This window comes from Leucoraja erinacea, unplaced genomic scaffold, assembly GCF_028641065.1.
Source record: "Leucoraja erinacea ecotype New England unplaced genomic scaffold, Leri_hhj_1 Leri_515S, whole genome shotgun sequence".
Lineage (NCBI taxonomy): Eukaryota > Metazoa > Chordata > Chondrichthyes > Rajiformes > Rajidae > Leucoraja > Leucoraja erinaceus.
The window spans coordinates 1-12,736 of NW_026576416.1; the positions used below are offsets into that span (position 1 = coordinate 1).

Genomic DNA, 12,736 nt, shown 5'->3' on the forward strand with positions numbered 1-12,736 from the left:
GGTCTGCCAGGAGCTGCAGCTGTACACACTTCAACCGATTCATGATTTGGATGAGGGAATTGAATGCAACATCTCCAAGTTTGCGGATGACACAAAGCTGGGGGTCAGTGTTGGCTGTGAGGAGGATGCTAGGAGGCTGCAAGGTGCCTTGGATAGGTTGGATGAGTAGGCAAATGCATGGCAGATGCAGTATAATGTGGATAAAGGTGAGGTTATTCACTTTGGTGGCAAGAACAGGAAAGTAGATTATTATCTGAATGGTGGCCATTTAGGAAAAGGAGAGATGCAACGAGACCTGGGGGTCATGGTGCACCAGTCATTGAAAGTAGGCATGCAAGTGCAGCAGGCAGTGAAGAAAGCGAATGATATGTTAGCATTCATTGCAAAAGGATTTGAGTGTAGGAGCAGGGAGGTTCTACTGCAGTTGTACAGGGCCTTGGTGAGATCACACCAGGAGTATTGCGTACAGTTTTGGTCTCCTAATCTGAGGAATGACATTCTTGCCATAGAGGGAGTACAGAGAACGTTCACCAGACTGATTGCTGGGATGGCAGGACTTTCATATGATGAAAGACTGGATAGACTCGGCTTGTACTCGCTAGAATTCAGAAGATTGAGGAAGGGTCTTATAGAACCGTACAAAATTCTTAAGGGGTTGGACAGGCTAGATGCAGGAAGATTGTTCCCGATGTTGGGGAAGTCAGAACAAGGGGACACAGTTTAAGGATAAGGGGGAAGTCTTTTAGGACCGCGACGAGAAAAAACATTTGTGGTGAATCTCTGGAATTCTCTGCCACAGAGGGTAGTCGAGGCCAGGTCATTGGCTATATTTAAGAGGGAATTAGATGTGGCCCTTGTGGCTAAAGGGATCACGGGGTATGGAGAGAAGGGAGGTACAGGATACGGAGTTAAATGATCAGCCATGATCATATTGAATGGCGTTGCATGCTCGAAGGGCCGAATGGCCTACTCCTGCACCTATTTTCTATGTTTCTTTATAACGGTTTCCTCCGCCATAAACACACCCAATATGTGCAAGTAATGTCCTGTTTGCCAGATTGTTGACCCTCTGTTCCCCTCATGCAGGGTTTAGGAGCCGTTGCTGTGGACGGAGAGACGGGGACGTGAGCGGTGGCCAGGGTGTCGGTGGGCCCCCTATCTGCCCGGTGTGCGAGCTGAGCTTCGATTGAGGACCAACAAGGAGAAGCGTTATGAGTGTGACGTGTGTGGCAAGGCCTGGCGGTGCTTGAGCGAGCTGGAGGCCCACCGGCTGCTGCACACGGGAGAACGTCCCTTCAACTGCACGCGGCAAGAGCTAATCTCACTACAAGTACCTGCAGGGGCACAACCGCGTGCACGCCAGCGAGAGGCCCTTCACCTGCCCCAACTGCGACACGAGCTTCAAGACGGCGAATCACCTGAAGATGGACCGGCAGGTGCACACGGGCGAGAAGCCCTATGGCTGCCCCACCTGCGACATGAGCTTTGTCCACTTGTCGTGGTTACGGAATCACCTGCTGGTGCACAGCAGTGAGCGGCCCTTCACCTGCTCCGACTGCGGCAAAGGCTTCAAGTCGTCCAATCACCTGAAGAGGCACGGGAGCCTGCACGCCAGCGAGCGCCCCTACACCTGCAGCGACTGCGGCAAAGGCTTTACCCAGTCCAAAGACCTGCAGTCCCATCGGCGCCTCCACACCAGCAAGCGCCCCTACCGCTGTGAGCAGTGCGGCAAGGGCTTCACCCTCTCCAGTCACCTGCTAGTGCACCAGCGCACCCACACTGGGGAGCGGCCCTATACATGCGCCCAGTGCGGCAAGGGATTCATCCAGTCCCCTCACCTGCTGGAGCACCAGCGTACCCACACTGGCGAGCGCCCCTACACCTGCTCCCAGTGCGGCAAGAGCTTCACCCACTCAAGCACGCTGCTGTCCCACCAGCGCACACACACTGGGGAGCGCCCCTACACCTGTACCCAGTGCGACAAGCGCTTCACCCGGTCCAGTCAACTGGTGGAGCACCAGCGCATCCACACCGCGGAGCGGCCCTACACCTGCGACCAATGCGGCAAGAACTTCAACTTCTCCGGCAGCTTGCTGTCCCACCAGCGCACCCACACCGGCGAGCGCCCCTACGCCTGTGCCCAGTGCGGCAAGAGCTTCACCCAAGCCAGTCACCTGCTGAAGCACCAGCGCACCCACACTGGGGAGCGGCCCTACACCTGCACCCAATGCGGCAAGGGCTTCATCTGCTCCAACAGCCTGCTGGTGCACCAGCGCACCCACACCGGGGAGCGCCCCTACATCTGCACCCAGTGCGGCAAGGGCTTCACCCGGTCTAGTCACCTGCTGGAGCACCAGCGCACCCACACCGGGGAGCGGCCCTACACCTGCACCCAGTGCGGCAAGGGCTTCATGCGGTCCAGTCACCTGCTGGTGCACCAGCGCACCCACACCGGGGAGCGCCCATTCACCTGCACCCAGTGCGGCAAGCGCTTCACCCGCTCCGGAACCCTGTTGGATCACCAGCGCACTCACACCGGCGAGCACCTCTTCACCTGCACCCAGTGCGGCAAGGGCTTCACTCACTCATCCAGGCTACTGTCCCACCAGCGGTTGCACACCGGCTCCCGTCCCATCCCCAGCCCGGTGTGTGAAGAGCGCTCTGCCATGGCCTCCCATGCCCTGTCTCACCAGCGCGTGCACACCAGTGGCCAGCCCTACGACTGCCCGTACTGCAGTGAGGAGTTTGACAGCTTGCGGGGGTTGCGACAACACCGGCGGACCCACGCCGGCGAGCAACTGCTCCCACTGTGACAACTTAGAACGGGGGCTGCGGGAGAACCAGCGGATACACACAGGAGACAGATCCTTTGTGTGCGCTGGGTGTGGCAAGGGTCTCACCTGCTGGAGCACCCACGAGTCCACACTGGCCAGCGTCCCTTCACCTGCCCGATCTGCGGCAAGGCCTTTGCCCGCTCCAGCCTGCTGGCACAACGCCACGTGGATGGATAGGCGCTGTTTAGATAGAAACAAAATGCTGGAAGGAATGGGTAACGTTTCTGGGTCGAGACCCATCTTCAATGTCTACCCGAAAGGTCCCCCATTCCTTGTCTCCAGAGATGCTGCCTGTCCCGTCGTCTCCGCTCATTCCATGCTCTAGGCCCCCATCCTCTCATCGTCACCATGGACGTCCAGTCACTCTACACCTCCATCCCCCACCAGGATGGTCTCAAAGCCCTCCAGTTCTTCCTCGACCAGAGAAGCAACCTATACCCGTCCACTGAAACTCCTCCGCCTAGCGGAGCCGGTCCTTACCCTCAATAACTTCTCGTTTGACTCCTCCCATTTCCTCCAAACACAAGGCGTAGCTATGGGCACGCGCATGGGCCCCAGCTACGCCTGCCTCTTTGTCGGGTACGTCAAACAATCCTTGTTCAATATGTACCAGGGCCCCATCCCCGACCCCTACCTCTGCTGCATCGACGATTGCTTTGGTACCACCTCCTGCACCCACACACAGCTGACTGACTTTATTCGCTTCACCACTAACTTCCATCCGGCACTCAAATACACTTGGACTATTTCTGACACTTCCCGACCAATCCTTGACCTCACTATCTCCATCGCAGGTGATAGACTTCTGACCAACATCCACTATAAACCCATGGCTATCTAGACTACTCCTCTTCCCACCCTGCTTCCTGTAAGGACTCTATCCCCTACTCCCAATTCCTCCGTCTACGCCGCATCTGCTCCCAGGATGAGGTGTTCCACACCAGGGCATCGGAAATGTCCTCATTCTTCAGGGAACGTGGGTTCCCCTCCCCTCCTATAGATGAGGCGCGCACCAGAGTCTCTTCCATACCCCGTAACACTGCTCTCTCCCCATCCCCCCCACTCGCAACAAGAGCAGAGTCCCCCATGTCCTCACGTTTCACCCCACTAGCCGTCATACACAACAAATAGTCCTCCGTCATTTTCGCCACGTGCAACGTGACCCCATCACTCGCCACATCTTGCCATCTCCCCCCGTCTGCCTTCCGCAAAGACCGCTCCCTCCGTAACTCCCTTGTCAATTCTTCCCTTCCCTCCCGTACCACCCCCTCCCCGGGCACTTTCCCATGCAACCGCTACACTTGTCACTTTACCTCCCCCGTCGACTGCATTCAAGGACCCAAGCAGTCGTTCCAGGTGCGACAGAGGTTCACTTGCATCTCCTCCAACCTCATCTATTGCATCCGCTGCTCTAGATGTCAGCTGATCTACATCGGTGAGACCAAGCGTAGGCTTGGCGATCGTTTCGCCGAACACCTCCGCTCGGTCCGCATTATCCAACCTGACCTCCCGGTGGCTCAGCACTTCAACTCCCATTCCGTATCTGACCTCTCTGTCCGGGGCCTCCTCCATGGCTAGAGTGAGGCCCACCGTAAATTGGAGGAACAGCACCTCATATTCCCTTTGGGGAGTCTGCATCCTGGTGGCATGAACATTGAATTCTCACAGTTCTGTTAGCCCATGCTGTCTCCACCCCTTCCCAGCTCTACCTCAGCCCTCGGGCTCCTCCTTTTTCCTTTCTTCTCCCCGCCCCCACCCCCCATCAGTCTGAAGAAGGGTTTCGGCCCGAAACGTTGCCTATCTCCTTCGGTCCATAGATTCTGCTGCACCCGCTGAGTTTCTCCACCATTTTTGTGTACCTTCGATTTTCCAGCATCTTCAGTTCCTTCTTAAACAACATGCTGCCTGTCCCGCTGAGTTGCTCCAGCACTCTGAAATGTCACCCAGGGCCGGCCTTAGGAGATGCGGGGCCCAATTGGGAAATGTTTTCGTATACATATATAAATAAATAACTATGATTGAGTCACGTGTTGTGAGTAACATAACAATTCGGGGAAGAGTTCCTTTCACAGCATGTGGGGAATCTAGCCAGGGGTAAAGTTGCGAGGAGGGAAAGAGCGATGAGAAGGAGGGGTTAGGGTTCATGTCTGTAACACTCACTCACCGCTGCCCCGGCGCTCCGGGCGCTACTGCATTGTGGCCGGGGAGGGAAGCAGCTCGCCTGGCTACGAGTGGCTTCCATCACCGGACAGCGGAACCGACTGCCATCTCAGCTTCTGCCGGCCCGCTCACATCTGGCAGAGTTCTCCGTCTGAACAGTGAGGGGACCAGCTCACGAGCAAAGATCATAGAGCGGGTGATGGATAACATCACAGCGGGCGGTGGAGCTTAGTCATGTGTCAGCGCGAACAAGGGATCAATTGACGTTACGCGTAGCGACTGGAGAAAAGACCCTTCTTTAGACTGAACTGAACCCTTGTCGGTGAGAGTGTGATTGTCTGAAGAAGGGTCTCGATCAGAACCACAACGCTATCTCCAAAGCCCCTGCCCGTCCCGCTGAGCCACCACAGACACGGAGTTCAAGGTAGACACGGGGATCCACCTTCAACTTCAGAGCCAAACAAAAAACAGAGTGCTGGAGGAACTCAGCGGGCAAGGCAGCACCCGCGGAGGGAACACATGACTTATCAGGAGCAGCCACGGGCCAGGGCTCTTCTCCCCCCCCCCCCCCCCCCCCCCCCCCCCCCCCCAACGAAAGGAACCGCAGATGCAGCCGTCACTGCAAAACGTCTAAGAATGAACTAGATGCTGGAAAATCAAAGGTAGACAAAAATGCTGGTAAAACTCAGCGGGAGCGGCTGTGAGGCAGCATCTCTGGAGCGAAGGAAATAGCCAACGTTTCGGGTCGGGTCTAAAGAGGGGGGGGGTGCAGGGAGTCAGATAGACTGCGCAGTGATGGGGGGATCCCAGTGTGAGAGCGAGGCACCACCTGCGTACAGCGTTCCCACATCCCGCTTCTCCACCAAGCAAGGCACACTCCTCTCTCCCCCTCCGCCCTCTCCCCCCCTTCCTTCCCTCATCCTCGCCCCCTCTAAAGAAGGAGGCAAGGGGAAGGGGAGGGAGGTCGGGAGAGGGAGATCTAAATGGTAACTGGTTTTGGTCTCCAATCACCTCACAAAGGGCGGCCAACAGTGGTGGTGAGGCAGAAGGGAGAACTCCCGCCCCCTTCTCTGCAACCCCTCTCTCTCCAACTCTCCCTCTTTCCTCGCTCTCTCTCTCTTCTCTCCAATACCCCCCTCTCCAATTCTCCCCCCCCCCCCCCCCCCCCCCCCCACTCCCCTTCCCCCCATCCACGTTTATATAAAAGATCCTATTGCGGAGCAAGATAGCTTACTCCTGCGAAATGCAATGGGCTGATGTGTAGTACGCTACGGAGGGGATCCTGGGTATTTTTCCCCGCCCATTTTAGTAACCGGAGCCTACCTGACCCGACCCGACGCAGTGTAATCAGTATTGCAGGGAACAGTTTGTGTGTGTGACATAGGGTTAGATTCATAATTCTGTCAGTTCATTCTTCTGTTAATTCTTGTCAAGAATAACATTTGACTCTGGTAATTGTCTTTTTTTATGTTTTTTAAATCATTTATTTTTAAATAGCTAACGAGCAGTGTTTGAGTTGATTTTGTAGTAACCGGAACCTACCCGACCCGACTCGCAGGGTAATTAACGTTGCGGGGGAACAGTTTTTGTGCGTGATATAGGGTTAGATTCATAATTCTGTTAGTTCATACTTCTGTTAATTATTGTTAAAGAATAAAATGTTTATAAACACACATACATGAATGTGATATAAATGTATATAACCATATAACACGCACAATTATATTTCTTCTGATTTTTATATCCAATGATGAACTTTATTTCAGACTAGACAAAGAACATTAAATAATAAACAATGTAAACCTCCCCACAACTTCACGCACACTAGGCCCCATCACACCCTTCAACCCCCCCACCCTGGCACTCCCTGACCTCCCCCACACTACAATGTCTCCCCCCCCCCCATGCCCCGCTGCCCCGGGCTGCGCACCCCCCTCACCCCGCCAAGGCCGCAGGCCTCCCCGGGCCGCGCACCCCTCTCCCCGCCCAAGTCAAAGACCAAAGCGAAGATACTGGAGCGGAGGCGAAGCAAAGATCCAATCTTCGGCCGGAAGCAAGATGGCAGAGGCTGGTTGCTTAAATGGGTCCTATAATCACCCATGCATCTTCCCATGACCGTACTACGCGTTTGCGTGAGAGTAGGCCATCTTGCTCTGTAATAGGATCTTTGCTGTAGATTATGTGCTCATTGACCTCACACTTATAACCATATAACAATTACAACTTCTCCACCATGTTGACCCCACACATCTCGCTTAATCCACTGCAGCTGCTGCTCATTTACAACATGAATTACCTTAGCTCCGTCCGCAGCGACATCACCAACTGCCGCTTCTCTGCCGCTATTTTCATGCGGTCGATGGGGAGACTTGGCCCGGGGTGGTGGCGGGACCGGCGGGCGGCCATCATGGTGAGGGCAGGTGAGGTTGGCGTCGCTGATTGGTCGGAGGCCGGCGGCCATCGTAGTAAAGGATAGACGGCGTCCATCTTGATGAGAGGTTGACGGTGGCCATCGTGGTGAGGGGTCGCCGTCAAGATTCAAGAGATTCAAGATTCAAGAGTATATTTTCATGTGTCCCTGATAGCTATGTTAATAGTAAAAGGATAACGAGGGATAAAATTGGTCCATTAGAGAGTCAGAGTGGACAGCTATCTGCAGAGCCAAAAGAGATGGGGGAGATATTGAACAATTTCATTTCTTCGGTATTCACCAAGGAGAAGGATATTGAATTATGTGAGGTAAGGGAAACAGGTAGAGTAGCTATGGAAACTATGAGATTCAAAGAACAGGAAGTACTGACTCTTTTGAGAAATATAAAAGTGGAGAAGTCTCCAGGTCCGGACAGGATATTCCCTAGGACATTGAGGGAAGTTAGTGTAGAAATAGCCGGGGCTATGACAGAAATATTTCAAATGTCATTAGAAACGGGAATAGTGCCGGAGGATTGGCATACTGCGCATGTAGTTCCATTGTTTAAAAAGGGGTCTAAGAGTAAACCTAGCAATTATAGACCCGTTAGTTTGACGTCAGTGGTGGGCAAATTAATGGAAAGGATACTTAGAGAGAGTATATATAAGCATCTGGATAAACAGGGTCTGATTAGGAACAGTCAATATGGATTTGTGCCTGGAAGGTCATATTTGACTAATCTTGAATTTTTTAAAGAGGTGACTCGGGAAATTGATGAGGGTAAAGCAGTGGATGTTGTCTATATGGACTTCAGTAAGGCCTTTGACAAGGTTCCTCATGGAAGGTTGGTTAAGAAGGTTCAATGATTGGGTATAAATGCAGGAGTAGCAAGATGGATTCAACAGTGGCTGAATGGGAGAAGCCAGAGGGTAATGGTGGATGGTAGTTTGTCGTGTTGGAGGCAGGCGACTAGTGGGGTGCCTCAGGGATCGGTGTTGGGTGCTTTGTTGTTTGTCATGTACATCAATGATCTGGATGAAGGTGTGGTAAATTGGATTAGTAAGTATGCAGATGATACCAAGATAGGGGGTGTTGTGGATAATGAAGAGGATTTCCAAAGTCTACAGAGTGATTTAGGCCATTTGGAAGAATGGGCTGAAAGATGGCAGATGGAATTTAATGCTGATAAATGTGAGGTGCTACACCTTGGCAGGACAAATCAAAATAGGACGTACATGGTAAATGGTAGGGAATTGAAGAATACAGTTGAACAGAGGGATCTGGGAATACCCGTGCATAGTTCCTTGAAGGTGGAATCTCATATAGATAGGGTGGTAAAGAAAGCTTTTGGTATGCTAGCCTTTATAAATCAGAGCATTGAGTATAGAAGCTGGGATGTAATGTTAAAATTATACAAGGCATTGGTGAGACCAAATCTGGAGTATGGTGTACAATTTTTGTCGCCCAATTATAGGAAGGATGTCAACAAAATAGAGAGAGTACAGAGGAGATTACTAGAATGTTGCTGGGTTTCAACAACTAAGTTACAGAGAAAGGTTGAATAAGTTAGGTCTTTATTCTCTGGAGCGCAGAAGGTTAAGGGGGGACTTGATAGAGGTCTTTACTCAGAGAGTGGTAGCTGTGTGAATAGTTATATGGATGGGAAGGGAATGGAGGGTTATGGTCTGAGCGCAGGTATATGGGACTAGGGGAGATTATGTGTTCGGCACGGACTAGAAGGGTCGAGATGGCCTGTTTCCGTGCTGTAATTGTTATATGGTTATATGGTTTATATGGAGAGGGATAGACAGAGTTGATGTGGATCAGCTTTTCCCTTTGAGAATAGGGAAGATTTAAACAAGAGGACATGACTTCAGAATTAAGGGACAGAAATTTAGGGGTAACATGAGGGGGAACTTCTTTACTCAGAGAGTGGTGGCGGTGTGGAATGAACCTCCAGTGGAAGTGGTGGAGGCAGGGTCGTTGGTATCATTTAAAAATAAATTGGATAGGCATATGGATGAGAAGGGAATGGAGGGTTATGGTATGAGTGCAGGCAGGTGGGACTAAGGGAAACCAGTTGTTCAGCACGGACTTGTAGGGCCGAGATGGCCTGTTTCCGTGCTGTAATTGTTATATGGTTATATGATTAACTAGAAACTGCAACTCACCAATAAGTCACACTTGTAGAATGTTACCTCTATGCCTCTTCCTGTCCTCACAGACGTTTGTGAATTGCTAACTTCTTGATCCACATTGTGGGAGAATCATTTTGCCCAAATGTCACATTGAAGCCTTCCTCAATTGTGTAGAAGCCTGCAAAAGATAATCCCTGTAAACAATAGCTGACAATTCTTGAAGAAAATGGTCAGAAGTTAAAATATTTTTTTCTTTGGTTTTAATTTTCTGTTGAACTTCATTTTTTGATTAATTAATTAACATATTATTACAGTTGATAGGTACTCACTGTTTGATCACGACACAAGAATCATCCAGGTGACACAATCTGTTGCTTTCCACAGGGCTGCTGCTAGTAGGGGTTGTGAAGGGAAGTGAGGTGGGAAAGCAACAAGTGGGAAGTGGGAAGGTAACAAGGAAAATCGTTTGTCATATTCGTTCCAGTTGTGTTGATCCGAGCAGTGGCAGTTAAGGTTCAGGCAGGACATTTATAAGGAGAGGGAGCTGGCATGGGTATTGACAGGGGAATGGGTAGCTAATGTGGTAACAGGTAAATAGGCCAGTTGAGAGGAAAGAGTTTGAAATGGAGAACCAGAGTTTTCATTAAGGTAAGAGAAAGTGGGCAAGGGGGCACTTTGGGGGCGGTTGGGTAAAGTAGAAGCCTCTTGTGACCGGTACTTCCAGAGGGCAATCTCACAACAACCACGAGAAAATATTTTGATCAATTAGTCCTACATTTCAATTTCATTGATTAAAGGTCAATGAGCATATACTAGGGTATGAGTGAAGAGTTTAATCCAATCCAATCCAATCCTACTTTATTTGTTAAGCACTTTAAAACAGCCAATTTTGACCAAAGTGCTGTACAGACATCATAAGCAGACGCCATAACAGCTCACATGAGGCGCAAAAAATTACATATGGAATACAACAATTAATTAAAAGACATAAAACATGAGTGAAAATAATAACCACGGAATAAAAGCAATCAAAAAAATAAGAAATTAAATTAAGTAAATAAATATAGTCGACATCTTATTGCGTATCAAAGGCCACAGAGAAGAGATGGGTTTTAAGAAGTGATTTAAAAACAGACAGAGAAGAGGCCTGTTTAATGTGGAGAGGCAGATCGTTCCATAATTTGGGTGTCGACACCGCAAAGGCACGGTCCCCTCTGAGCTTCAGCTTAGTTTTAGGCCCACTCAGAAGCAGCTGATTATCTGACCTGAGAGAGCGGGCGGGTGTATAAGGGTGTAGAAGCTCAGATAGGTAGGGCGGGGCAAGACCATTTAGGGATTTAAAAGCAAATAAAATAATTTTAAAATGGATCCTAAACTGAATAGGCAACCAGTGGAGTGAGGCTAAAATGTGCGAAATGTGCTCATGTTTACGTGTGCCAGTTAAAAGACGTACAACTGCATTCTGTACCATCTGGAGACGGGCGATGGAGGACCCACTAACCCCCACATACAGTGCATTGCAGTAATCCAGCCGAGTGGTAACAAAGGCGTGGATTACCGTCTCAAAGTGCTGCCTTGACAGAATTGGCTTTATTTTGACAGCTGCCTCAAATGGAAAAAGCTTGATTTAACAATAGCCTTAATCTGACTGTCAAATTTAAGCTCAGGGTCCACTTTAACCCCTAGGTTTGTGATACTTGGTCTGATATACTGGGCCAGGGAGCCCAGATCTACAGGGGGGGGGGCCCAGTGGTGCCACCAAAAACCATTACTTCCGTCTTTTTATCATTACAACTTAAAAAGTTCAGAGCCATCCAGGCCTTTATGTCGTTGAGACACTTAAGTAACAGTCCGACAGAGCGTTCATCCTTCTTTTTAAGAGGCACATAAATCTGACTGTCATCTGCATAAAAGTGGAATGAAATTCCGTGCTTCCTTAGTATGGAACCAAGTGGCAGCAACTAGAGAGAAAAGAGGAGAGGGCTTCAAAAACTCAACTGATTTAAAATGACTAATCTATGCTTTATGGCAGGTAGCAAGACAAGGAATCACCACACCACTAAATCCAAAAGGTGATTCAGAAAACTCCTTTGCCATAACAGCAGTTAGTATTTTGAACAATAATTAAGGCAAATTACACGAATGGTTTAAAGGGAAGCCAGAGAAATACGTGTCATGGGATGAATAAATAAGGGTGGGGAGAGGCTCTTGTGAACCCTAAACACAGACTAATTAGTTTAAATCCCTGTTTCTGTGTTTAAATAAAGTGAAAATTAAATTACAACTGTTATCTTTACTTTTACCTGCTCATATATGTTCATTCCAGCTGCAATGAGGTAACTGTGAAAAGCGAAAAAGAAAAATAACGGCACAGAAGCAAGAAGTGAAATTGTTGCAAAAATAAAACTGCAAAACATTTTAAGGAAAATATAATTTCTTGCAATCAACATCAAAAGAGACAAGTAAATTGTTTAATGAATCTTCAGCCAAGAAGTGGGTCATCACTGTCATGTGGGAGGAGGAGAAACTTGTTCCCTATTCCTGAATATGTCCAACATTATATTCAGGAATATTATTACACTTCCTTCACTGCCTTGCACAACTGAATACAATCTGGTTGCTTCACTGATCAATTTACCATCTAAAGCTCTAGAAACATATGCATTGGGGCTTAGAGCAACTGCAACATTCCAGAAATTAAACTTGTTGCTCTCTAGATAATTAAGATTTATGTTTTGGAAAAATGCACCATGAAGTTCCAAGAGGTCTACTTAATTGTAATTTTAATTGTAATTGTAATTAATTTATTAGCCAAGTGTGTAAACAGATAAGGAATTTGATTTGCCAAAAGTCATACAAAAAAGGAACAGGATACATCATATCCATATCCTTATATCTATAAAACTCTGATCTTGGATGTGGGTGTGTGTGGGAGGGGTGTGTGCATGTGTGTCTGTGTATTGATCTGTTTGTGTGTGATCACATCTACTTGAAAAAACGACGAGTGACGGGAATATTTTTCACATATTCTGGTAGAGATTTACCCCCTGGAGTCAAAAATCGGCTTACCTGAAAATGTTGTGCTTTATTTCTTGAGTTATTAATTCAAATGTCCACAAAACCGATCCAACTTTGAATTAAAAAAGCTTGTTTTTTTTCGCTGACGACGTGACAATGGATCGGCCTGCCGTCTG

General features: G+C 49.2%; 1 protein-coding gene across 1 annotated transcript; it reads left to right on the forward strand.

Annotated features, from left to right (window-relative positions):
- Positions 1-297: 297 nt before the first annotated feature.
- Positions 298-5,572, forward strand: LOC129693982 (zinc finger protein 135-like). Its single transcript, XM_055630709.1, has one exon. It carries the CDS (start codon positions 1,425-1,427, stop codon positions 2,811-2,813), a length of 1,389 nt encoding a protein of 462 aa, XP_055486684.1. The 5' UTR covers positions 298-1,424; the 3' UTR covers positions 2,814-5,572.
- The last annotated feature ends 7,164 nt before the right edge of the window (positions 5,573-12,736 follow it).